At 35.7% G+C, this 26,933-nt stretch overlaps 1 protein-coding gene across 5 annotated transcripts in view; it reads left to right on the forward strand.

Annotated features, from left to right (window-relative positions):
* The first annotated feature begins 13,798 nt into the window (after window positions 1-13,798).
* LOC143222871 (serine/threonine-protein phosphatase 2A 56 kDa regulatory subunit gamma isoform-like) overlaps window positions 13,799-26,933 on the forward strand; it is a 105,174-nt gene continuing 92,039 nt past the window's right edge. For 2 of the 5 annotated variants that reach the window (XM_076449988.1, XM_076449987.1), the window contains exon 1: window positions 14,019-14,132. In XM_076449988.1, the coding sequence (XP_076306103.1) occupies window positions 14,022-14,132 (111 nt within the window). In that variant the 5' untranslated portion in view covers window positions 14,019-14,021. Of the gene's footprint in view, window positions 13,924-14,018; window positions 14,133-26,933 lie in introns of those variants that run through there. The other 3 variants (XM_076449990.1, XM_076449991.1, XM_076449992.1) reach the window with 3 other exon arrangements.

A 26,933-nucleotide genomic window follows, 5' to 3' on the forward strand; every position in this document is an offset into this window, starting at 1 on the left:
CAGTGATTCACAGAAGTATGTTGTGCTGAAAATTGAGATGAGTCGCACACTGGTTTTCTTCAGTTCAGAATATTTTATTTCTGGAACTTGCTTCCAGAACTCAATTGTAGAATGGGATTTATGGGTAATCTTTAGATCCAGGTCCTCCTGTTGTTCTATTAGTTCCATTTCCACAGCAGATGATTCTGTAACCAGAGGTTCGAGAATTGAGCACATCAACCATGAATGGATTTACAAGAAAGGCAAAGCAGGGCTCCAGTTTTTTAAAGTCCTCAAACCTGTCTAGGAAATTATCAATCAGTTCTTGTAATTTTTTTTGTATTCTTCCAGTTTGTGGTTTTATATATATATATACACCAGGGAATGTATTTATTCTCATTTTGAGATTGTGAAATTAACTGAAGTTTCTGACAATGTGTCTCTTAGGAAAAGTCTTATTTTATTCTGAAAACTGTCTGAGTAAGATCAGAAACAACCTTATCTTTCTCCTGGAGTGCCAAGTTGAGAGATTGTAGATTATTCATTATATCAGTAAGGAATATTAGATCTTGCGTCCATTCATCATTTCTCAGTTGAGGGTAGAATATTGTCTTTTCTTCGAGAAGAGCAACAATGAGCTCTAACAAATCCACAAACCAATTTAAGACATTATTGGTTGACACCACCTCACAATGCAGTGGAAAGAATCATCACTGGGTTTATCTTCAAGCTCCAGTTATTCAATAAAATTTTTGAACTGTTAGTGGGTCTTCCCATTTAAGCATATGAAATTGACAATTTCAAAATATCTTCATACTTGAAGTATCTGGCTGCCAGGTGTTCACGACGAGTAATGCAACGAACAGGGAGAAACTCTGGAAAGCTGGGATTACTTTTCATAAACGCAATTAATCCTGCATTTTTCCCCACAACTGCAGATGCTCCATCTTTTGCAACACTGACGAGTTCATCCAGTGGAATATCAGCATTTGTTAAGGCTCTGCCAAGTGCATTTTTAATGTCAACACCACGAGTTGTTTCTTTTAGTGCCACCAAGTCCAACATCTCTTCTTTCACAGTTACATCAAAGGAAACATAACGAACAATTGTGGGTTGTTAATGCCAGTTGTGGGTTGTCTTGTATGTCTGTAGATTCGTCAAGGGTTAAGCTGAATGCAAGGAAATTCTTTAAATCATTTTGCATTTTGCCTGCAACATCAGCACTGATCTGGGAGATACGTTTCTCGATAGTGTGGCGTGAAGCTTGTGTTTATGCTATTAGTCGCTGAAGTTTTGTGTTATTTGCATCTAACACTGCAACAACTTCAGCTATATTCTTCTTTAAAAATCATCATCAGAATATGGGCGTTTAGCATGGTATACAGTTTCGACAGAAAGTGTTCGTACCCCTGCGTAGTGAGTAGTTTTTTCCTTATAACGTAAAAAGTATCACGATTAGTATAATGAAAGTGCAGTATATTTTAAATATCATACTAACACTCATCTACATATTTTTTTATGTAAATTGAACGACAAATAAACTGTTTATAAACAAATAACCAAACGTAGGAGGGGCAGAAAGTGTTCGTGCGTCTACTTTAATGGTCTGTTGTGTAGCCTTTCAGGTGAATTATTTGGCGCAATCTCTCCTCATAGCCCTCCATCATCGTTTGACAGTACTCGACTGGTATTTTATTCCATTCTTCTTCACAGAAGGCCTCCAACTCTTGCAAGGTTTTTGGATGACGCTGATGAACCTTGGTCTTCAACTCATGCCGAACGTTTTCAATTGGGTGACTGCGATGGCCACTTCAGAACGCTTATATGGTTCCTCTGGAACCAGGATTGCACATATTTTGATGTATGCTTAGGGTCATTGTCGTGCTGGAAGATCCAATGACGCCCAAGCCGCAAGTTCCGAGCATCATTCTTAATATAAGTGCCTAATATATCAACGTACTCTTCTTTTTTCATGATTCCGTTGACGCGATGAAGGCTGCTTACACCAGAAGAGCTGAAGAAACCCTATAGCATGATCGAGCCACCTCCGTGTTTAACTGTAGGGACGGTGTTCTTTGGAAGATTTCATTCCCCCCTTCGTACGGAAAATGTTGCGAACATCATTGTGGCCGAAAAGCTCGATTTTAGTCTCGTCTGACCAAAGAATACTCTTCCAATAGGTAAAGGGTTTATCTACATGCTTTCTTGCATACCTCAATCATGCTTCTAAATGAACAGCCTTTAAATATGGAGTTCTACGAGGACGGCATGCTTTGAACCCAGAAGATCATAACATGTTCGTAACTGTATAGGTGCTTACTTCAACTCCAGTTTCCCTTACCAGTTTCTCTATGTCATTACGTGTTAAACGAGGGTTCATACTAACTTCTCTGAAAACCTTCCTCTTGGTCCTCTCTGGAATTTTGGTGGGGCGTTCGGAACGAGAAAGGTTAGCAGTTGATCCTGTAAGCTTAGACTTGGCAATTATGCTTTGAACAGTAGATTTCGGCACATTAAGTTGTGCAACAATACCGGAAAGAGACACACGAGACTTGTATTTTACAATAATTTGGTTTTTTAAATCACTGGACAGTTGTTTCCTGTTCGCTATGATGACCAAGCAGATAATGACGGAGACGGCGCTAAATTGCTGGAAGTACATTTTTTGCTGGCTAAATTCCAATAATTATGAACCCAGTGTCTAGTTCTGGAATGGTATAATGTAGTTTATTCCCTAAACTAAACAAAATTTTTACGGGAATATCTGTTTTTTTCACATGTTCTAAACTGTACGAACACTTTTTGGTCCTCCTATTTTTGGTTATTTGTTTATAAACAGTTTATTTGTTGTTTAAGTTACATAAAAATTTATGTAGATGTGTATTAGTATAATATTTATAATATACTGTACTTTCATTATCCTAATTATGATACTTTTCAAGTTATGAGGAAAAACTACTCACGACGCAGAGGTACGAACACTTTCTGTCGTAACTGTAACAAAACTAGCGTTAGTCGTTGTATAAACTTCCTTACTGAACGTTGTCAACAGTGTCTGCTGGCTATTTAGCGATGATTTTAGCACAGTTAACTTGTTTTTCCCTAATTCTGATTTAGGTAGATAATCACACAAAAAGTTTTTATGACTTGTTTCATAGTGGCGTTTCAAGTTATCGGCTTTGTAATGACTGAGTGACACATTGCAGATATGATGCAAAGGTTTCCCTCCTTTAAGGGTGAATGCAAAAACTTCCTCCCATTCTGGTTTAAAATTTCTGTTTTCATCTTCATACTTTCGCTTCTGACAATTTGATGACGCCATCTTCCTTCACAAAATTTTCACAAACACTTCTAAAAACTTAAAGTGAAATGAAACAATAAGCTCCAACACACGCAACGCAACCAAATTCTACAGTGCCCAGTATCACACTAACACTCCGCTAATTCCACTGCCCGAAACGCAGACACACACGTCACAATCAAGCGATCGCAAGCCACGACCACTAAAACTAACATTTTCAGCACTGGCTTGTACGATTACTGATTCTCCAGCAAAATTCCTCTGTAATCCTTGTTGATCCAAAATTTCTTTAATCCCTGACTCAGATCTAGCATTAAAATTAAAATTTGTAAGTATATTTACTTATCATGATAATTAAACTTATGTTTTAATCCAGTGGACTCTTAATTTATACCCGGTAGATAATTATAAAGCTTGAAAATTTTTTATTTACCTTTTATATTAATTGTGATGCAAAAATGAGCTCAGCCAACATATTTCTGCGAGCCGCTCATTACATGTCAAAGAGCCGCGGTTTGGCCACCCCTGCCATATATCATGTGATAACATGAAATATGCTTTCCTTCACACATACACTTTAAGATGTTGGTATATTATGACAGTGATATTATGTTTATTAAAAAGGGTGTTACTTACTGGCTGCCTTCTGTTTTATTAGTATTTCAAATTAGAAATAATGACAGATAATTTTGGTAGCTTTGCATATATATCTCCACTGGAAATAAGAAACTAAAGAAGACTGTAATAACAATGGCAGTTGATAATACCCAGCCTATTACAGTCAGAAATATTTTACCATTTCCATAATCATTTAGCAATGAGACACTTTGGTAATGAGAAGATACTGCTTCTACTGGATTGGATATTACAAGTTGTATTGGTGTGTTGCAAAATGGAGAGACTCAAAAGTAGATAAATGCAAGAGCATTATGCTAGTACACTACTTTTAATCCTTCTAGCTCCTTATCACAGTTTGTTTAGTGAAACAAATACATCCTGTTAGAAGTAAACTTTTTCCGAGCAGCCAGACACATTATTGAAAGGGAAACTAGAAGCTGAAACGTACTTGAAAGCTACTCATATATCTTATATCTTGGTATGAAGTATTAGTGGATTTTCTTACAGATCAAGAATGACAATTTTAACCAGTGATATTTGTTGTTAATACAATAAACCTTTAATACAGTGATAGATGTAGAGTCAGGGCGTTAGACGTATTTGAACGTAACGCCAAAAACAGCAGCAGAATTAGAATTATAGTTGCAGAAAAATACAGTGGTGGTAGCTAAGAGTTGAAATCAATATTAATTATGAAAAATATTTTACCATAATTCACTGTAAGCACTATTTAATTATATTATTGATATAAAAGTAAGTGTGGTCTGGATCGGTACTTTCGTAGCAACCTGGGAGAGTCAGGTGCAATTCAGATATCTTCCTCCTTTCACTACATTTGATTTTTTGTAACTCTAGTGCAAAAATACAACTGGGCCATCTGCGCTGGCCGTTACTAATTTAGCAGTGAAAATCTAGAGGTAAAGCTGTTAATCATCACCACCAACCACACACTCTTGGACTAGTGGGAATGACTGCACATTATAAGCCCTGCATAGTTGAAAGGGCGGGCAAGTTTGGTGATACCGGAATTTAAACCTACAACTCGCAGATTGTGAGTCTAGTGCTATAATTATTTGATCATACTTAGTAGGTCAACAGCATATTATTTATTTATTTAAATGAACCCAAATAGACGCGTTTAAAAGAAGTATAAGATATGCATTAGATATGTAATTAGTTTCAAATTAAACAAGCTTAATTTGGGCTCTAGCAAAATTATTTTTTAAAACTGTGCTTCTAGTCTTAATTAGTCGATTTTACCACTGATAGTTTTCTTAGTATATCTTTCGTGCTTGGTTGGAAACTGATACTGCAGAATTTGATGATGCATATACTCAACTACACCATAAAAAAAAAGTTGAAAACTAATACTGAGAGTTTATGAGTTATTACACAAGCAGCTAAAGTCAGATAGGATATAAAGGGGAATTCAGAACCATACAGCTAATAAAAATGGGTTCTAACTCTGAAATATGGTGTAATTATGCAATCTACCTACCTAACCCCACCCCCCAAAAAAGAGAATATGTGTATATCCAAGGGTGAAATAGCACCAGAAAGGTTGTGTAGTATTACACACGTTAGTAAATGGTGTCTTTGATTATTTTGTGTAAAATATTTCAGAAAATAAACCTAACAAGCAAGAGTTATTTTTAGCAAAAAAAAACAAAAAATCCGATGACCCATTACTTCGGTTCAACAAGAAAAAGCAGATTCGGGTTTTTGTGTAAAAAAGATGTTTCAAGTACTGAAATTTTACAAATCGAGGTGATAGTTTACTACTAGAGACTGACAACATCCGAACATTATAAGAAGAGGAAGTGCTGCTATATGAATTGATGTTTGACAAAATATCTTGAAACATCTTACAGTAAAAAAAAAAAAAAGATGTTTTTGTGTAGTAGCTTACTTTATAAATGTGATAAAAATATTAAACAAGTTTTGTCACACTTTCGTGTTCGTGTTTGACTGGTAAGTGTAATGTAGTCATGCATTACATATTCTTCTAGGTACATACAATGTACGTTATGACCTCGTCGCACCAAACATGCACGTCCTTTTAGCAATGGGGGCGTTATTAGTCAATTCCACTATTCATTGGTGAAAGAATTGGCGATGGGTGGTGATGACTAGCTGTCTTCCATGTTGTCTTACACTGTAAAATTAGGGACGGCTAGCGCAGATAGTATTCGTGTAGCTTTGCGTAAAATTCAAAAAACAAACAAACATACGTAATGGATGTCTGAAACCGAACATTGTCAAACTTTAAAAGATCATTTCGTAAAGTCTTCAGTAAATGATATTTGTAAAAATGAGTATCTAAAATATCAAATAAAGCTATGAAGAGAAGCATATTATTATCCCTTTCTGTGATTTGCTCGAGGTGTCTCTGCGCCTACCATGTTTCAAAAAACTGCTTCAGTCAGTTCGGACAATCTATTTCTCACTGTACATTTAATTATTTGCCCGAACGAATTCGCACGTTATCATATCTTATAATAGTCTTCGCTACGACGGCACTAGAAATGCTGCTGGAATTATGTGTCATAAACATCAAAGAAAAGCATTTCTAATATTTAATATAATTTCGTTTATATAGGTTCGAGATACATATTATTTGTTAATCAAGTATATTTTGTACAGATATGTAACAACAGTTCATAAAATAACTGTTGTTTCATTAATTTACAAGTATAGGCGATCAGAAATGAAAAAACTCGAAATGAAAGAGATTGGAGAGAGAAAATAATTTGGAAAAAGTTAAAAGTTCAGCCTTAGTTCCGTAAAATTATTAGTGATACTGTCTTAAATAATTTTATTAAAATAATAAGCAATTAGTCGTGTTGAGTTTGTTAAAAAGAAATACTGACTATTATGTTTCGCTCTTCAAGAAGTCTGTAAATTACAAGCAGCTTGTTTAATACATGAAGGTTTGTAAACTATTGATTCTTTAGTGTGTTTTGATTTTGTTCAAGATCGACCAATATTTGAAGAAATAAACTACGCGATTTGTAGACGACCGAAATCTTTAATGTAAAAAAGTTAATTTATTAAATATTTTTAAACATGAAATTATTACGAAAACATTATTGATATTATTGGTATTAAAGGAGATTATGTAGAGAAGTGTTAATGGCTACTATTAATTTGTAAAACATTATTTAAGTTCTTGTTTTATAAAAACAGTTTGTTTGTTTGTAGTTAAATACAAATAATCACGAGTATCGAAATCCGGATTCTATCGTCGTAAGTCCATATAAATACCGTTGTGCCACTGAGGGGTTATAATAACCCCTATAATTAAAAATCAAACAGCACAAGTCTCTTTAACAAATAGTTTAACAGCGACTTTTTTTAACAATTCGTATGATAAGATGTAGCATTCACAAAATTGGATGTGTGAGTGTTAACAAAATGTGCCTCAATTCAATTTCTTTTTGTTTTCTAAAGAGCATAATATTTAAGCTCAACAACATATAAAGAATTGTTTATTTCACATTCCATAATAAACTGAATATGTGTAGTTTGTACGTTTAAGTTAAACATTAAAGAATTGGTATGTATGGCTACAATTAACATTCTAGAATTTACTGTTGAAAATTGAAATTATGTTGGTTCCATAGGTAAATTGGATTACTGTTTGATAGTGGAGAACGTATAGGAAAACAATGATACTGAACTTAAATAAATAAGAAGGAAATTTTTACATAAAATTAAAATTAATTATATATTTTAGTAAGTTAAATATTTGTTCAGTCAAACCTTAACTCTCATCTTCAATGTTTCTGCGGAATGTTCGAAAGTTTGTACGTTAAAAATCGAGGTTTAATTCTTCTGATGAGCACAGCGCATGTGGTCCATTATATGGCTTTGATCTTAAAGACAAAAACACGCAGACTTTTACCATATTTAACCTAATAACAATGTCAGGATCTAAGTTTAAACAACTGATTGTGTTATATGATGCTCCCCACTGGTACAGCGGTAAGTCTACAGATTTACGACGCTAAAATCAGCGGGTCGATTTCCCTCGGTGAACTCAGCAGATAGCCCGATGTGGCTTTGCTATAAGAAAAAAAAACACACACACACATCATACGAAACCAGTGTATTTTTATATTAAAAATTGTTATCTCTGAAATTCGAAAAAAAAAATGTTGCGATTTTTTACATGAAATCTTTAATAACCTACACGTGAACTTGTCGTTAAAATTAAGGTTAAGGATAAGTATGTAATCTTATAAATGTAAGAAATAGAATTGAATAATTGTAACCATTAAGAATTTTATGAAATACCATTGATAGGCAAACTCAAATAAAATATATTGTAATACTATTTTAACGAGAACAAAACGATAAAGTTTTACTTCCTTTTTAAACGTTATAGTCATTGTAAGTGTGTATGTATGTGTATGTAGGTAGATTCTCACAGAGGTTAATGGACAAATTGGAAAACGCCTGGCCTAGTAAATGATCTTTGTTTGGCCCACGAATACTGCTGTAATTGCTTTCAGTACTTATGAAACGCTTCTTATATATTCGCACCTACTATCTAATTTCGCACACTCTGCAACACAATGCTTTGGAATATCTCTCAGAAAATTTCTATCAAAGATGGATCTGGGCTTGAACTGGTGGTTAGCGTGTTCGTACTGTGAATCCTAGGATATATAGTACTGGGGGAAAAAAAATCGTCAAATGTAAATAATTTTATTGGTAAGCACGAAAACAGCGAAAATTATTTTCATTTGGCGAATTTTTCACCATTCGTATATTTTCTATTTTGCGTTTTGCAATTTCCTCATCCACGCAACTCTTTTGTAACTGTGAATCCTAGGATTCACGGCTCGCTACGTGTCGCAAAAATATGTCCGCAATAGGGACCGTAAGTGTACTTCAAGTTTTGACGGCAATATCCCATTATTTGGTTGGACAAAAGTCGGTGTCGGATGCTGTTAATAGTCTTCCATCTAATTCTATGAGTTTAAAATTTGGGACGGCTAAGCGGAGACAATCGTGTAACTTTGGGAAACTTTCTGAACGAAACAAGCAATAAGATGTATTTCAGAACGGTTGGAATGGGTGTTAACACTTTTGCTAATAAAGCAGGAAGGTTGAAACATTGTTCTCTGCTTTATTAGCAAAAGTGTTAATACTCATACCAGCCGTTCTGAGATAAATTTTCATTTCAAGTGGGTTTCTCGTCATCAAGAAGAAACAGTTAAGATGAAAACAAGAGGCGTTGACTTACTTAAATCATTAATTTTACTTTCAAATATGTGTTTGGTATTCGGGTTTCAAGCCTTTTAATCATTTTACATGTTAAACTCGGTTCTGATGATTAACTTACTTTCCCAATATTTGCTAACCTGTATAATTCATTAAAATATTGAAATAAAAGTAATTCCTGGGCTTGGCATGGCCTAGCGCGTTAAGGCGTGCGCTTCGTAATCTGAGGTTCGCGGGTTCGCGTCCGAGTCGCGCCAAACATGCTCGCCCTCCCAGCCGTGGGGGCGTTATAATGTTACGATCAATCTCACTTTTCGTTGGTAAAAGAGTAGCCTAAGAGTTGGCGGTGGGTGGTGATGACTAGCTGCCTTCCCTCTAGTCTTACACTGCTAAATTAGGGATGGCTAGCACAGATAGCCCTCGAGTAGCTTTGTGCGAAATTCCAAAACAAACAAAAAAGTAATTCCATTAGTCATCCTTTCTATTTTGTTAAAACCAACTTTTTGTCGGGTTGTATATCTCTTATTGTATTGTATGTACTATTTGGCGGGTTCGAACCCCCGTCGCACCAAACATGCTTGCCCTTTCAGCCGTGGGGGTGTTATAATGTTACGGTGAATCTCATTATTCGTTTGTAAAAGAGTAGCCCAAGAGTTGGCGGTGGGTGGTGATGACTAGCTGACTTCCCTCTAGTCTTACACTGCTAAATTAGGGACGGCTAGCGCAGATAGCCCTCGAGTAGTTTTGCGCTAAATTCAAAAACAAACAAACAGACTTCCTTTTGATCACTGAGGAAATTAACAACTTTCTCGCTTTTGCATTAAGTTTCAGACTAATCATGAAGAACTGTTTCTTAACTGTCTCGGGCTTAGCTGAACCCGTGGTACTCCATTCTTGTTTGTTGTAAGCGCAAAATGTGACAATGCCTTAGTGAACGAGTAAATATCAGGTACGCCTACACGATAACATAGCGTTTCACTAGGAAAACTTTAATAAACTTGTCTATTTATTTCTAGTTTACCAAAGTTATTTTTTAATGTGTCATAGAATTTCTCACCACAGCTTATATAAATGGTGAAGAGATATTCAACAGCTTTAATATTTTATTTTTTGAACTCCATTAGATGCATCTCTCTGCTTACTGATTGAGAAGTCCACTGCTGTATATCTCAATTCTGCTTTAAATTCAGCAATAGTTACTGGATTTTCAAAGTTTTGCTATATCCTTCCCACTAAGCCACTTGCTGAAAGAACTAGTCCATGTAACATTGACTTATTTGTTAAAACTTGGATAGCTATTCTATTTCACGTAAGCAGGTAGTGGTCACTGACTCAATATTCTACTTTCAAATCCTGATTTTTTTTACTTGACTGTCCACTGCCCATCATGATCATGATCAAACGCTTCCTGTAGAGATGGTGTGTAAGACTGACTAAGTATGTAGGTATGAGTGACGCTCTGCCTTGGACATACCCTAATCCACATTATTTATTTTCATATCCCTAACTATTGGTCAGCTAACACTTCATCCAGGAAGGCGCTAGGTCATATTACTAATTTCTTTTCTTTTTATATAGCTGAGATAGTTGATTACCCTTTCACCTTAGGGAGCATGAGACTGCTTTACTTGTCTTCATTCACAAATTTAATTAAAACTGCCAGGTTAATGCTTTACACGGAAGTACATAAACCAAACAGTTGACTTAATCAGTTTATTGTTCACCACAAGTAAAAATATAAGAACACGAACAAAGTTGAAAAGTATGAAGAGATAGAACAAAAATGGTAATTAAAATGTAATGTATTCCCATACTGTTAAGCATTTTGGATATGTTTACAATATTTTATCAACGTTGAAAAGTTCCTCTCTCACTCAATGATAAGTTGATGGTATAGCGGCTATACTATAGCCCTTATGAAGAATTGTATGCTTTTCTCTCATAAATTTACATGGACTAATATTGTGCAACAAAAAAGCTCACTTTTTCACATGAACAAAAAATATATCAAAAGTTAAACATGTGTAATGAACAGATGTGATAATAGTCATAAAATAACGTAATATTGTAAGTTAAAACAAAACAATTGGAATCGACAATTTATATCATTTAATAAAATTGTTAAAAGCAAACAAAATAAAATCAAAGTATTTTCCGTAGTTTGTATTACATTGTATATAAAAGTTTGTATTATAGAATAAATATGGATTCTGTCATTGAATGGACTTAAACAAGAAAGACACTAAATAGAGTTCAAAAGTGAAAATCATTATTCATTGACAGAAACACAATTAATGTTAAAAGTTCTCTGAACAGGAAACGTTTTGGGACGTTTATTTTGATTCAGTATATTTTACAGTATTCTATCATGTTGTGAAGTTGGAGCTGTAGGTTTGTTGCTGCTATAGATGGTGTGAAGGCACTTTTCCAAACCGCAACATCGTCCACAAATCGAAAAGAAAATACCGAGTTTGAGTCTTTCATGGCATATTACTTACGTACATGATGTATAAAATAGATTTTATCACCCCTCCTTGGGGAACGCTCGCCTCGAGAGTAAAAAAGTCCGAATAGCTTTCTCTAATATTTATTTGACATTTTCTATTATCCAGAAAGTTAGATAACAGGCGAATAATTCCACACGATAGGTCCATTTCAAACCATACTGAAACAAAGCGATAATCGCTAAACACGTAACGAAATTTAGTCATTTGTGTTCAAGCATTAGCGTTGTCAACATCTCCCACTGACATCTACTGTGTTACATTGGATAAAAATATGGCAAAGGCTAAAAAGTTGACAGAGTTTGAACGTGGCAGAATTGTCGAGCTGCAAAAGTAAGGTCTCTCTCAACGTGCCATCGCTGGTGAAGTTGGGTGTTGTAAAACTGCTGTTGCAAATGTCTTAAAAGACCCTGAGAGGTATGGAACGAGAATTTCAAATAATCGGCCCAAGAAAATTTCGTCGGCGTTGAGCAGGAGGATTCGATGGGTTGTCCAAAAAGACACCAGCCGATCGTCAAACCAGATTAAGACCCTTACGGATGCAGAATGAAGCTCAAGAACAATAAGACGGCATCTACGATAGAAAGACTTTAAAAACTGTAAACATCTTCAAAGGCCACGCCTCCTTTCACACCACAAAACAGCTAGGTTAAACTTTGCTGAAGAGCACCAAATATGGGACGTAGAAAAGTGGAAAAAGGTTTTGTTCTCTGATGAGAAAAAATTTAACCTGGATGGTCCTTATGGCTTCCAACGTTACTAGCACGATAAAGATATCCCACCAGAGACATTTTGCACACAACACAGTGGAGGAGGTTCCATCATGATTTGGAGTGCTTTCTCCTTCCATGGAACAACGAAGCTTCAGGTTATACAGGGGCATTAAACAGCAACTGGCTACATTGGCATGTTTGAGAGAGCATCCTTATTGACTGAAGGCCCTCGCTTGTGTGGAAATGACTGGATCTTTCAGCAGGACAATGCTGCAATCCAGAATGCCCGCAGGACAAAGAACTTTTTCATGGCGAATAATGTGATTTTTTTGGACCATCCAGCGTATTCGCCCGAACTGAACTTCATTGAAAATGTTTCGGGGTGAATGGCAAAGGAAGTCTATAGAAATGAACGTTAATTCCGAACAGTGCATGATCTTTGTGAAGCCATCTTCACCACTTGGAATAATATTCCAGCCATCCTTCTGCAAACGCTTATATCGACCATGCCAAAGCAAATGTTTGCAGTTATTCGTAATGACGGCCATGCAAGTCACAACTGATAACTCTTGTTGGGCATTTTCTACCCCTATTAGAACTTCTTTTTGGTATGGTCTTAAACTTTTGACCAGATAATATTTAGGCTAATTTCATAGTGTTCACATTTTCCCTATTAAATGCTAAAACATTTTTTTCCCTTTTCTTATTTTCATCTTTCGAAGCTTTACTCAAATAAGTAGTTGAGTCTAACCAACGCAAAATGCATATTTTTTCTTTATGTTTATTAACCTTAAAATTTTGGCCAGCAGTGTAGGTATTTAAACTAATTAAAATAAATTACATAACAACATTGCGACCTTCTTAGGTCATTTTCAGGTTAACAAAGTGAGTGTGAAATAAGCAAATACATATATAGTCATAAACAGAGAGAGGCACACATGTATTATTATTGTTATTATTCCTCGCTGGGGCAGCAGTAAGTCTTTGGATTTACTTTGTTAAAATCAAGGGTTCGATTCATCTCGGTGGATACAGCTAATAGCTCTTCGTAGCTTTGCTGAAAGTAAAACACACGCATTGTTATTTGTTTGTTTTCTTACAGCAAAGCTACATCAGGCTAACTGCTGAGTCCACCGAGTGTAATTGAGCCCCTGATTTTTGCGTTGTAAATCCGTAGACTTACTGCTGTACTAGGGGAGACCGCATTGTTGTTATTGCTCTGTTGTGTATAATTTGTTTTTGTTTTAGTAAAAAGCTCGTATTCTTTGTTGATAGTGCGTTGTTAATAACATTTGCAGACTATTTATTTCTACAACTATTTTTTGTTTTGTCTTTTTCTAACCAGATAATACAATTTTTCTCAAAATTAGCTTTAAGAAAAACACTTTTAAAACCAACGCTTCCCGCTTCTGCTGACGTTAAAATGCTTTTATCACGTGATTATTCCCACACCCAATCACTCAAGGAAATTGTAGCCCTAAGTGAATGACTTGATGTTGATTTACGAAGTATAGTCGAGTTTTGAAATTCATGGGGTGGAAAATATCGAAAAATGCCAAATAAAACAAAAAAAGATAAGGTATAGATTTCTGATAACTTCGAATAGTTGTATAAATACACTTTTTTGCATAGATATTATATTATATTACACTATTTTGTGACGTTTTGATGCGTTACATGAGAATTTTACAACGTCCTCTAGTACTAATACTATTAGTACTAGTAGAAGTAGTACAGGTTAAAAGTAAACTAATAGGCTTAAGAGTAAGAATCAGTTTCAGAAAGCTGGTAAGATTAAAAGTAAGACTTACGTTAGGATGTAAGATGTCATATTTAAAGTGTCAGTGGTGCCCGTAACGGCTGAGAAGTAAAATTGATCTTAGGCTAACTGATAACTTTTTTGTAATTACAAATTGATTGGAGCCTCAGATTATAACACATGCTTAAAGATTTAAGATTTTTTTTGTGATTAATTTGCCAATATGATTTGACAGTTGATATAAAATCAACATCATTGTTGTTAAATTATTGTTAGTGTTCATTTACTAAATCTTTTAGTAATAATGCTAATAATAATGTTTTGTATTTTTTGATATATTGTAATGTTTTAAAGATTGCATGTTTGAGTTGTTACCCTGTGTTACTATCAGTGGTACTTTTAATATGAAAAACAAATTTGAACAGTAGAGTACCATGTGCCTTATTATTTAACTAAAGATATCTGATAAGTAACGATGATGGTTTGAATGGATACTTAGAATGTATTATATGAAATTTCCCATACAACTAGTAAGGTCAGTGTATTTACCACTAAGTATTGTGAGGTCTTTATTTATTTGGTTCTCTCTTCCAAGTAGTAATTATGAGCCATGAATTAAGCAAAACTAGTCTGTTGCAATGTGAGTAGTGAATCAAAGAATAGATCATGTCTCTATGCCATCTTCATTTTGATTCATGTTTTCTTGAGGACAAGAAATTTATTAATAGGTTCAGTGCATGGTTCACCTTTAGACCTATCTTTCAATTACTCAGTTAATTGTATTAATAACAATTTTATTATTTGTTAAATTCCTAATTAAGGAACATTTATCATATGTTTAATATATTTAGTATACAGTTAAAAATTTTCTGTGGTACTAAGTAAAAGTGCGAAGAGGTAGAATTGATAAAGTACTTAGATTTTGAAGCGTAAGGGAGGTTACAGATCAGATATGTGAGCTTTTTTATTTTTGGGAAGTTAGAGTAAAGGTAATGAGCCTGAGGATTGGAAATTTGCTCTGTTACCCCTATTTCTACAGGGGTGACAACAGTTAGTGTAGAAGTCATAGGTTAGATTGTATTCTGTATTAGTAACTAGCTAATCTTATAAAAGAGGCTTTGCAAAATCATTTAGACAAATATATCACAAAATAGGGTCAACATGGATTTATTAAAGACAAGTGTTATTTTAAAATAATTATTTATTTAATTATTTTGAGCTTGTTACTTTCTGAATAATGGAAAGAATGTGGACTTGGAGTACTTAACTTTTTATAATTATAAGGTACCACACAAGGTATTAAGAAAATTGCATCTGTGGGTTGAGTTGTTGGTGCATGTACGTCAGCAAGAGATGGTGAGAATTGCAGTTTATTTACGTTGCAATGTTGAATGAGAGAAAGCAAAAGACTTTTTAATGAAATCCCCACACTAGACTTTTGTTACTGGTGACCAATTTCTGAGTCTATAATTTTTTTATTTACATTAATAACATTAAGAGAAGCTTAATTAGTAAAGTGGTAAATATGATGGGTAAATTTAACTCTATTTGGTATTTTGGGATGCTACAGAATGATTGGATCAGTTGGTATTAAGTGTGAGATAATGCAGGTGGATTATACTTGGGATCATATGAATACAGATAAGAATCCACTCAGCATTACTGAAGAATATGATCTTAGGCAAGGTAGTAGATAAGTCACTAAGCTGTTTATGTAGTATTCTAGCTGGTTATTAAGCTAATAGAATTTTAAAATTTACTTATGCATTTTGATTACAAGGCAAGAGGTAATTATGTTTATACAAATAATTAAACCTCACTATGTGAGTTATGGTTTTATCCAAGAAAGTGTATTAACTACTGGATAGGGTTATAATGAAAGTTATTAGGATAATTTTGAGGAGAAAAGGGTTATGCTAGATTTCTTATTTCATTAAAAAAAAAAAGGATGGGTTCAGAGGTAATTTTGTTTAATTTTACAAAACTGTATGGAAGTTTAATGGATAGAAGTCTTATATTTCTCTATGCTACATCTTAAAGGTTGTAGAATGAAAGAACAGTTTAATGAGAATTACAAAAGAAAGGCAAGGCTCAAATTAACACAGTTTTATTTTTTAACAGACTGATTAGCTTATAGAATGAGATGTTAAAGGAAGCAAAACTGTGTAGCCAGGATTTTGAGATTAAGAGGGAATAACTTAAAGGATGAATTTTAAATTTTATTTTCTCTCGGGAGTAGGTTGGCAAGAATAGTTTTGAGGGATTGAATTGTTTCTTGTCTTTAATGTTCCCCTCGGGGTGGATTCCTGTACGTGGTGAGAGGACCTCCCAGGGAAGGTTCTGTTCTATCTGGTTACCTTCTCTGGGATCTAAACATCCACCCACGTGTTTGCCGTGCGTGGCGACCCGTGAAGGGGAGGAGAGGATCCTGGTGGTTGAGGGGTTCAACCCTAACACACCACTTTGGCTTCAAATTCCTGTAGACGGGTGGCCCCCCTTGGGTCAATCGGCTGGTCCACTTGGGCTAGAGTCAACCAAGTACCAGTGTTGGAAGTTCTCAACAGGTGTTGTGGACATTGTGCCTGATGCTGGTGTTTGGGTATAGTGCTCACGAAACCCTGGCGTTGCTGCATTGTCCTTGCGTGACTTTGTAGTGCATCCACTTGTAGGGCTCCATGGTGGGTGGGGTCAGTGGGTATCGAAATTTTTTCCTTTTCCTATGGATCCTCTAGAAAATTTAAATAAAATTGTAAAAAAACAGTCAATAGGTAGGCGACCATGTCTTGAATACTCAGAACAGCAATCTTCAACATAGGTAACACACGTACCTCTTTTTTATATTACATTCTCTTTTGGAAAAACCTTTAGGGCAAATGTCCCCTTTTTTATTCAAAAGGGACTAGAGGGACTTGCTGGCTCTCCAAAGTCAGAAAAGAAACTTCGATCTGGTGACATATTGGTTGAAACATCCACATCCCAACACTGAACTCCTCTTGAATTCAAAGGCAATTGGGGATATACCTATTGAGGTTACACCCCATGCTACCTTGAATTCTTCACGAGGAGTTATTGTTGAAAGGGATTTGAAGAACGTTCCCGAGTCAGAGATTCTCGCTGGTCTCTCCACTCAAGGAGTTTCTGCAGTGAGGCGCATCTCCACTCGCAAAGATGGAATTACACTGCCAACAAATACCCTCGTTTTAACATTTACTTCACCACGTGCACCTGCCACCATCAAGACAGGTTATCTAAATTGCAGGGTCTGGCTGAACATTCAAAACCTTCTCCGATGTTTCCAGTGTCAGAGGTTTGGCCACTCAAAGATGTCATGTCATGGTTCCCTGACATGTGCTCATTGTGATAGCAAGGAACATGATGCCAATGAGTGTGAAACAAACCCCCATTGTGTCAACTGCAATGGTTCTCACCCTTCCTACTTTCATTCTTGGCCTAAATGGTTGGAGTAAAAAGAGGTGCAGCATTTGAAAATGACTCATAACATTACTTATCCTGAGGCTCGGAAATTGCTGTCCACCACTTCCCCTCGGATGTATGCTGCTGCACTTCGTTTCACAACTACAGTGGGAGTGCAGACAGATCTCTTTGTGCCTCCAAGAGAATCGTTTTCAAAACAAATGAAAAGCCTTTTGACCTCCGTGTTTAAAAAGGTTGATGAATCGGCTTCCACACCCATCTCTGTTCCTCCCATACCTTCCAACAAACCTCAAGATCCATGTCCTTCAGTTTCAAATTAGGCATTTCTTCTAATACATCTTTTTCTCCCACCACAAGAGACAAAACAATTATTCGTTCACATCCTCAGTAACTGGATTCCCCTTCCAATAACAAAAACCTGCCCACCTGACCCAGAGCAGGATCCATGGAGGTTGATAGACCTCCTCCGACTAAAGACAGTAAAGAAAAAAGACGTGGTCATAAACCGAAGGTTTCTCCAGCCACTTCACCTACCCGTTCTTAAAAATGGCCACCTTGATACAATGGAACTGTCGAGGTTTACGTTCTAATCTGGATGATATCAAACGCTGATTGCTTCCTACCATCCTGTTTGTCTTTCTTTACAAGAAACATTTCTCAAAACTGCTGATACTGTCTCCATTCGGCAGTTTACTTTGTACAGCAATGACAGGTTGTGTGATGGTTGAGTACATGGAGGGGTGGCACTGTTGGTTGATCAGCATGTGCCCACCTTTTCTTTGTCACTCAACACACCCTTGGAGGCCGTAGCCATCCGTGTTTCCTTGGGTCAAACCATCACTGTTTGTTCTCTGTACCTGTCCCCTGGAGACATATGATCAATCAGACCTTGATGCTCTTGTTGAACAGTTGCCGTCTCCATTTCTTATCCTGGGGGATTTTAATGGACATCATCCTCTCTGGGGAAGTGCTATTATTGATGGGAGGGGCCGATCTGTAGAGCGGATGCTCTCTGATCACAATTTTTCTCTTTTCAATACTGGTTCTTTCACTTACTTTTGTGCACCTAGTCAGTCCTTTACCACTATTGATCTCTCAGTTTGCTCCCCTTCATTATTCTCCCATTTTTCATGGAGGGTTGACAGTAATCCACTAGGCAGTGATCATTTTCCGATCCTTTTGAGAAAGACTGGTTGTGGTCGATGCCACCCTACCCGCGTGCCCTGGTGGAAGCTGGATCAGGCAGACTGGTCCACTTTCACTGCTCTCGCAGAACTTGATCCTGCCATTGTAAATCAGCCATCAATAGACGACTGTGTAGCAGCGGTAACTGACTGTATTACACATGCAGCTGCTCAGTGTATTCCTAAAACCTCGACACGTTTTCCACGATATCCTCATCCGTGGTGGAATCCTGCTTACCACTTAGCACGGAAGGCTCAAAAGCGGGCCTGGGATACTTTTCGTAGATATCCCACACTTTCAAACCGGGTTGCTTTCCAACGGGCCCGTGCACATACTAGGTGGGTAAGACGTCAAAGCCAGAAGGAATCTTGGATTAAGTTCACAACCAGCATATCTTCCACCACCAGTTCCAAGATCATATGGGACAGGATTCGAAAGGTTAATGGGCACTACAATTCTGTCCCCCTCTCGATCTTACTCTCTGATGGTCAGGAGGTGACTGATGTTCGGAACATCGCTAACACTCTAGGTGAAAGCTTTTGCCGCATATCTAGCACTTCTGCTTGTTTCTCCACCTTCCTGGCCATCAAGACTCGAGCAGAGCGATCATTTCTTTCCTTTCGAACTGACTGTTTCTTTGACTATAATTGTCCCTTTACCCTGGTGGAACTAAAAATGGCCCTTCATCGGTCTTCCAGTACGTCTGTTGGACCTGATGATATTCATTATGACATGCTGCACCATCTATCTCCTGCTTCTCTTGATGTCCTTCTGATTGTTTTCAACTTGATCTGGCAGGAGAATGTTTTTCCTGATGCCTGGCACCAGGCTATTATTTTACCTTTCTCTAAGCCGGGGAAAGATCCCAAGATTCCTTCAAACTACCGTCCAATTGCTTTGACGAGCTGTCTCTGTAAGACATTAGAAAGGATGGCTAATGCTCATCTTGTTTGGTTCCTTGAATCAAACAACCTCCTCTCGCCCACCCAGTGTGGGTTCTGTCGACAGCACTCCACCACAGACCACCTAATTTGTCTTGAAACATCTATCAGAGAAGCCTTTCTCAACCGCCAACATCTTGTATCAATATTCATTGACATAGAGAAGGCTTATGACACAACATGGAGGTATGGCGTTTTGTGAGACCTCCATAATATGGGTTACGTGGACATCTACCCATGTTTATTAAAAAATTTTTAATGGACAGGAGATTCCAAGTTCGTGTGGGTTCGACACTTTCCCGTTCTTTTGTACAGGAACTTGGAGTCCCTCAAGGCTGTGTATTGAGTGTTACACTATTCAGTATAAAGATAAATGCCATCACTGAACAACTCCCTCTCACTGTTGCGAATGGGCTGTATGTCGACGACTTTCACATCTCATGTCAGTCGTCAAACATGAGATATATTGAGCAGCAACTACAAACCGCCCTCAATTGTGTACAGAAGTGGACTCTGGCAAACAGCTTTAATTTCTCTCTCTAAAACTGTATGCATGCACTTTTGCTGTCGACGGGGTATTCACCCTGATCCTGAACTTCATATCGGTGAAGTTTTGCTGCCAGTGGTCCCGGAGACCAAGTTCTTGGGGCTTATCTTTGATCGTAAACTGACCTTTATACCACACTTAAAGCAGCTTCTGGTCAAATGCACAAGAGCACTGAACATCCTCCGTGTTCTCTCTTCTACCAGTTGGGGGGCAGATCGCTGTTCAATGTTAAAGGTATATCGTGCTCTTATTAGATCGAAACTCGATTATGGATCAATGGTCTATGGCTCTGCCAGACCCTCGGCCTTAAAGATGCTGGACCCCATTCATCACCAAGGACTTCGACTCTGCACTGGGGCTTTCCGTACCTCTCCGGTTCAAAGTATATACATTGAATCTCATGAACCTTCTCTACACCTTCGCCGTTTGCAGCTATCTTTACAATATACTTCATTCCTTACCAAAGCATCCCATCTGGAAATGTTTTCCTTCCTCAGTGGGCAGTACTTTTTCAGAACAAAAGATCTGTCATTGCTCCGTTTGGCCTTCGCATCCAGGCGCAATTGGATGAATTGGGTCTGTCCTTGGATAACATTGCAGATTCCACAGGTTGGCCCATCCCACCATGGCTTATTACACCCCCCAAATGTGACCTTTCTTTCAGTCACCTAAAAAAGGCAGATACTCCAGATTGGAAGTACCGTCTTTTATTCAATGAATATCTTTCAAACAATCATTCAGTTCCCATTTATACAGATGGTTCCAAATCAGGTAATTCAGTGGGCTCTGCTATGGTTTGCTATGGGTCAGTAGTTGCTTGCAGAATCCCTTCTACAGCTTCTGTGTTCACTTCTGAACTGTATGCCATATCTCTTGCCCTGGATCATATTGCAGCTGAGCAGTACTCCAACTGCACTATTTATACTGATTCGCTTAGTTCTATACTTGCCTTGGAATTGCTACACGTTAGCTCACATCCTATTCTCGCTGATATTTGAAACCGACTGGCCCATTTCTCATTAGCAGCTGCTTCAATCCAGTTTTTCTGGATACCAGGCCATGTTGGTATTCGCAGGAACGAGCTTGCAGACATGGCACCTAAATATGTCTACTTCAGCACCATCACTCCTATGCCTATTCCATACATGGACTATGGTGTTGTCTTCAAGGCTCGGCTCCGTGCCAGCTGGCAGTCCACTTGGAGTGAGCAACGTGACAACAAACATTTTCAAATCAAACCCAAAATTGGACTTTGGCCATCTAGCTTCTTTTAAGTTTGGAAGGAGGAAGTTGTTCTCACTAGGCTATGCATTGGTCACAGTTTTTTAATTCATCATTTTCTTTTATCTGGAACTGATGCACCAATGTGTAGTTTGTGTAACACTCAAATCACTATCAGCCACGTTTTACTTTCTTGCCATCGTTACAATTCTCAAAGACGGCAATATTTTAAACATATTTTTTCCCAGGGTCAGTCTGTAACATTGGACAGAGTTATTGGTGATGGTGACTCTGACCACCTTGATAATGTTTTTAATTTTTTAATGGCCATTAATCTTTTTAATCTCATTTAAGTGTTGCATATTTATTCATTACACCTTTTAATTGTGGTTCCTTTTTTACAGTTTTAATCTCTCTCCTTCAATTTGACATTGGACAATGGCCAGAACATTAAATAACTCGACACCAGGACTGGAAAGGCCAACTTCAGGTGACTAACGCTACTGTTTGAACTACTCCTTAGTCGTCCTGGCGAGTTGTTATTATACTTTTGCTGCATATCATTTCACACTTTTACTACTTAACTTTTTAGTACTGGCCATATTGACTCATAACCCAGAACCAGGACTGGAAAGACCAACTTCAGGTGACTGACGGTGGTTTTTATACTTACCTGTTAGTCTTCCTGGCAGGTTATGATCATTACCATTCTGCTACAGGTAGTTCTGTACAACTTTGTTGACTGGATGTCAACATTGGTTTTCACGCCATTTTCTGTTTTAATTGCCGTTTTGCTTTTATCTTCAATTACTTTAACAAATTTTTCTTCATTTACTTGACTTTTATCTTTTTACTGGACAATTGGCTACTCGTTACGATTTTGCGGAGTGTCTTTTAAAACTTTTATTCTTTTACATTTTGATAATAGCTGCTATGACACATAACCCGGAACCAGGACTGGAAAGGCCAATTTCAGGTGATTGACGGTGGTTCTTGAACTTACCTGTTAGTCTTCCTGGCGGGTTATGATCATTACCTTTTTGCTAAATACCTTACAACTTCTTATACTCTGCCTTCTATCTTAACATTGTAGACTAGGTGTCAACATTGGTTTTATACTTTTTTGTTTTGCCTTCATTTCCATTTATGTCTATTACTACATTTATTTATTTTTTTTACATTTTTACCGAATGTCTGGCGCAGATAGCCTTGCTGCTTTGTGCCATAAAACACTAAATCAATCAATCAAAAACTTTAATGTTAGGTTACATTATATTCTGTACAAAAATCTCAAATGATATTTTTTATTACTAAGCAAAATTGTTGTACTATAAATTTCAAGCTTTATTGCCAAATCATATGATGCAGCTGTGTGTTTAAATCTTAACGGTAAGACCTTACATTTGGATTCAGCAATTGCAATACTTGTTCCACCTTTTATGGACTCAAAATTATAATTTACTAGTACCTGTAGAGTATACTAAATGTTAGTGTTTGAACTTTTGCTTCTAAATTAACATTATCAGTAACTACAGAAAAGCTGTTTGTTGTATGTTTGTTAGAAGTTATGCATGCTTTTCTGATCATGGTGAATTAACATAAAATTGAAGGACGGCAAGATACCCATTTGTTTTGCTCAGTAATCTCATCCATTAAAGATAGAAACAAAACTCACCATTTAACAATTTATCAAGTCTTACATAAAACTTCTGTAAACTTACTGTCTTCTACATCTAAAGGCAACTTGTTCCAAAGGTCAATAATTTTTTGGAATAAAAATGTCTTAGATGAAAATGATCCCTACACTGCTAAAATTTATATTTCTCTTAGTTAAATGATTGTTACCATTAAATATGAAAAATATGATACACCAACACTGTAATTCCAGTGGTTCTTTCACAGTTTTAAGTATCTTAATAAGACATTCTTTTAACTTGTTACTTTTTAGGAGAAAATTTCAGATATCTTAACCTGATCTGAAGTGACAACTTTTCCATCCCAGATATTTTCTTAGAAGCCTTCTGTAACCTCTAAGCAATTCAAAGTTCTTAAGATAATAAAGACAATGATCCAAATATGGCCTACTATAATTAATTATAACTTCTTTAAATCTGGAAATTTCTGTAAAAACAACCTTAAACCCTGTTTGACTTTCTACTGACAACAGCATACTACTTGTATGGCTTAAGAAAGTTTTTGTTTGTTTGGAATTGAACACAAAGCTACACAGTGGGCAATCTGTGCTGTGCCTACCACAAGTATTGAAACCCAGTTTCTAGCAGTCTGAGTCTGCAGACATAGAGCTGTGCCACTAGGGGGTAGCTTAAGAGAGACTGATCAACCACAACATGAGGATCCTTTTCTTTTCTAACACTGTTAATTAAACCTCTAACACCAGGTGGTATCAAAGTGCATATGCATGAATTTTTACAAAGTTGTATTCAAAATTCAACAAAACTTCATTATCAATGTATGTTAATGCACTTGGTATTAAAGCATAGTTTATAGTTTAACTTTTTATGTCATAGAAGTTTTAATTTTTTGGTTTTAAAAGAAAATATTTAAATTCTCAAATCTCCTATATACTATGCAATACATTGCTCCAAATTAGCTATTTTAGATTTTCTTTCTACCCTTCTGTGATTTTATTAGTTTGGCACAATTTATGTACTTAACAGACATTTCTAAGCTGTAATGTAAAATTACAACCTCCAATCATCTTGTTTTACTGAGATATAAGCAAGAAAGTCAAATCCACAAGTCAAGCCTCCATCACATCTTGGCTTTCAAAAGATGTCAGTAATACTATATGACATTTGATATTGGATTATTTACAACCAATAGGAAGAGAATATTTTGTTTAATGTTTTTGAGCCTTGATTCTTCTGATGAAGCATTTTGAATTGTTTGATTTTAGTTTCTTTGCCATTATGGTGTTCACATTAGCCAGTTAATAGAACTTAATCTACAAATAGCTTGGTTAAATTATAGTAGTTTCAGATCATTATATTTTTTGTACATGTAATAATATTTTGTAATCTTACTTGTGTATTTGAAATTAATATGTCATTTACTACTATAATCATTACAAAAAGTAGGATTAAGTTTCATATAGGGATCTTTAGCAGGAAAAAACATGACCTCAGACTTAAGTACTAAGTTTCTTGTTATTTATGCATATTTTTTATTTTTCATTGTTAAAGTAAATTTAAAAAAAAAAAGAAACTTATTAGATAAGGTAAGAAAATGAAGTGGAGAAAAATTAAGTAATATTTGTAATAGCACATTGCTAATATGATTGTGTGATTTGATTAGCAGATGGTAACTTGATTGTTTGTTTACACTGAGCTGTCCCACTGTGTCAGTAGCTTTGCAATACTCTGAGGTGGGTTTAAAGTATAGCTGTAAACCAACAAAGTAAAGGATCAACAATGTTTTTGAAAAGTATTAGCTTTAGCTGTAAAAATAGTGTGTGATAGTCTGTTACAATGGTAATTTTGATTTATTTCATATTTCTCATATATTCATATTTTATTTTAATTTCACAACATGTAGTGGTAAAATAGAGAAAAAAAGTTTTTATTGAAATAAAGTATTCCTTAGGAGATTCTGGAGGTTATGTACCTAATACCTAATTAAAATATTTGACATGTTTTGTATATAAGAGGTTTGTAAATTTTTTCCATAAGGTTGACAAATTTTGTGAAGATATACTTATCACATTAAAAATTGTGTAGTTTCATGGTTACAAGGTCAGTCATAACGACAGATCTCTTATACAAAGAGTTAAGATTATTCTTAAAATTCAAAATGTAATAACCCACATGCATTACCTTGCATTTATTATAATAATTAAAAGCTAACCACCATTTATTTTCCTAGCCAAGTTGTCAAATAATCAAAATCATTTTTTAAAGCAGCAGCATCTTTATGGCAACATCCAAGACCATAATATGATCAGCAGGTATAAATAATGTATTGATCATTCCTTTATCTGTGTCACTGATATAACCTAAAAAGAACACAAGTTGTAATATTGAATTTCCAGCTTCCTCACTTATGATTCTAATCCAGTTTGATTGAATTCCATTCATAATAAATCTTGCTTTCTTCCATCTAGCCACATTTTTATTCAGTGAGCCAACTTATCCACCACAAAATTTTCCTTGATATATTTTGTGCCAGAACTGTTAAGTTTTACATTTTAATATTGTTACATAGTTACATTTCATGAAGTTTTATCTTATTTAACTTAAATAATAGCACTTTTTAATTTTTTTAAGTGAAATGCTTATAAATTAAAATATACAAACTTCATACAATTTATTCTTTGAATCATTATGCAAGAAGTTTCAAAACCATGATAAGTATGACAACTAAACATGTATTAACAATCATTTGAAGAAATGATGTTGGTTAAAATTCTTTGAGAAAGAATAGGAATGAATAAGCTAAGAGAATGCAGTTACTGCTTTATAAAGTTTAAGCCTAATAAAGATTAATTTTGGAAAGCTGATTGTCATCTGAAAATAGCAAAGCTTGGTTTTAATTTTGATAACAACTTAAGGACAGTGATAACATTCACCCTTCCCTCCATGTTTGAGGGTTATGCTAGAGAAGAAAGGTAAGGAAGCAGAGGGTGCTTGTAAATTAGTTTCAGCCAAACTGCATTGATATTACAAGTGCATACATCAGTGTTGGAACTTTTGCTCTTTTTTGGTTTACATTAGTTATATGGGCGAAAAAATGGTCAGTTTGATTTTTCTAAAAGGGTGGTGGAATGAGGTACCACCAGTGATGTTGAAGCTATTCTACTTTATTAAAGTTTGAGAAGAAAATTAACGACTTCTTGAAAAAATAAAAAAATGGGTTTAAAATTTTTTTTGTTTTCCATAGGACAGCCTAGGAGGACAAAATTGGCTTGTGTTCTCCATTTGTTATCTTCAAGAAATCCTACACTAATATTTAATAAAGTTTTACATTATTGCCGATAGCATGATCTGTAAAAGAGATAATCATGTTTTATAAGTGTGCTAACTTTTGTTGAAAATGTTGTATTTAATCTTGATAGAGATAATGGGTGATGAAATAATTTTGTATATTTTGTATTTTTAGGGATATTGTATCTGTTGGGGAGCAAGATATGCTACTTAAATGGACTGAGAATTTGTTAAGAAGCAAAATCATAATTATATCCTAAATGTGACAAAATCACAGTAAATTAATATTACAGTGCTGTGATTTATATTTATTTGCTAATATTTTAAGAGCAATAAAAAACATTTTTGGCACAATGAAAATTAAAATTTAATAGTTACAGCTAATTTAATTTGGTAACACAGTTACCATCATTGAAGGTGTCTTACTATCTTGGAAGTAATTATAAAATCAGTCATAGGTAAAAGAAAAGAGCAAAACAAATAGTCAGAAGTGGACATACATGTAATATTATGAAAAGTAACATGATATTGAAAGGTGTGGCACATAATACAGGGTTGTGC

This window comes from Tachypleus tridentatus, chromosome 8 (genome assembly GCF_004210375.1).
Source record: "Tachypleus tridentatus isolate NWPU-2018 chromosome 8, ASM421037v1, whole genome shotgun sequence".
Classification (NCBI taxonomy): domain Eukaryota; kingdom Metazoa; phylum Arthropoda; class Merostomata; order Xiphosura; family Limulidae; genus Tachypleus; species Tachypleus tridentatus.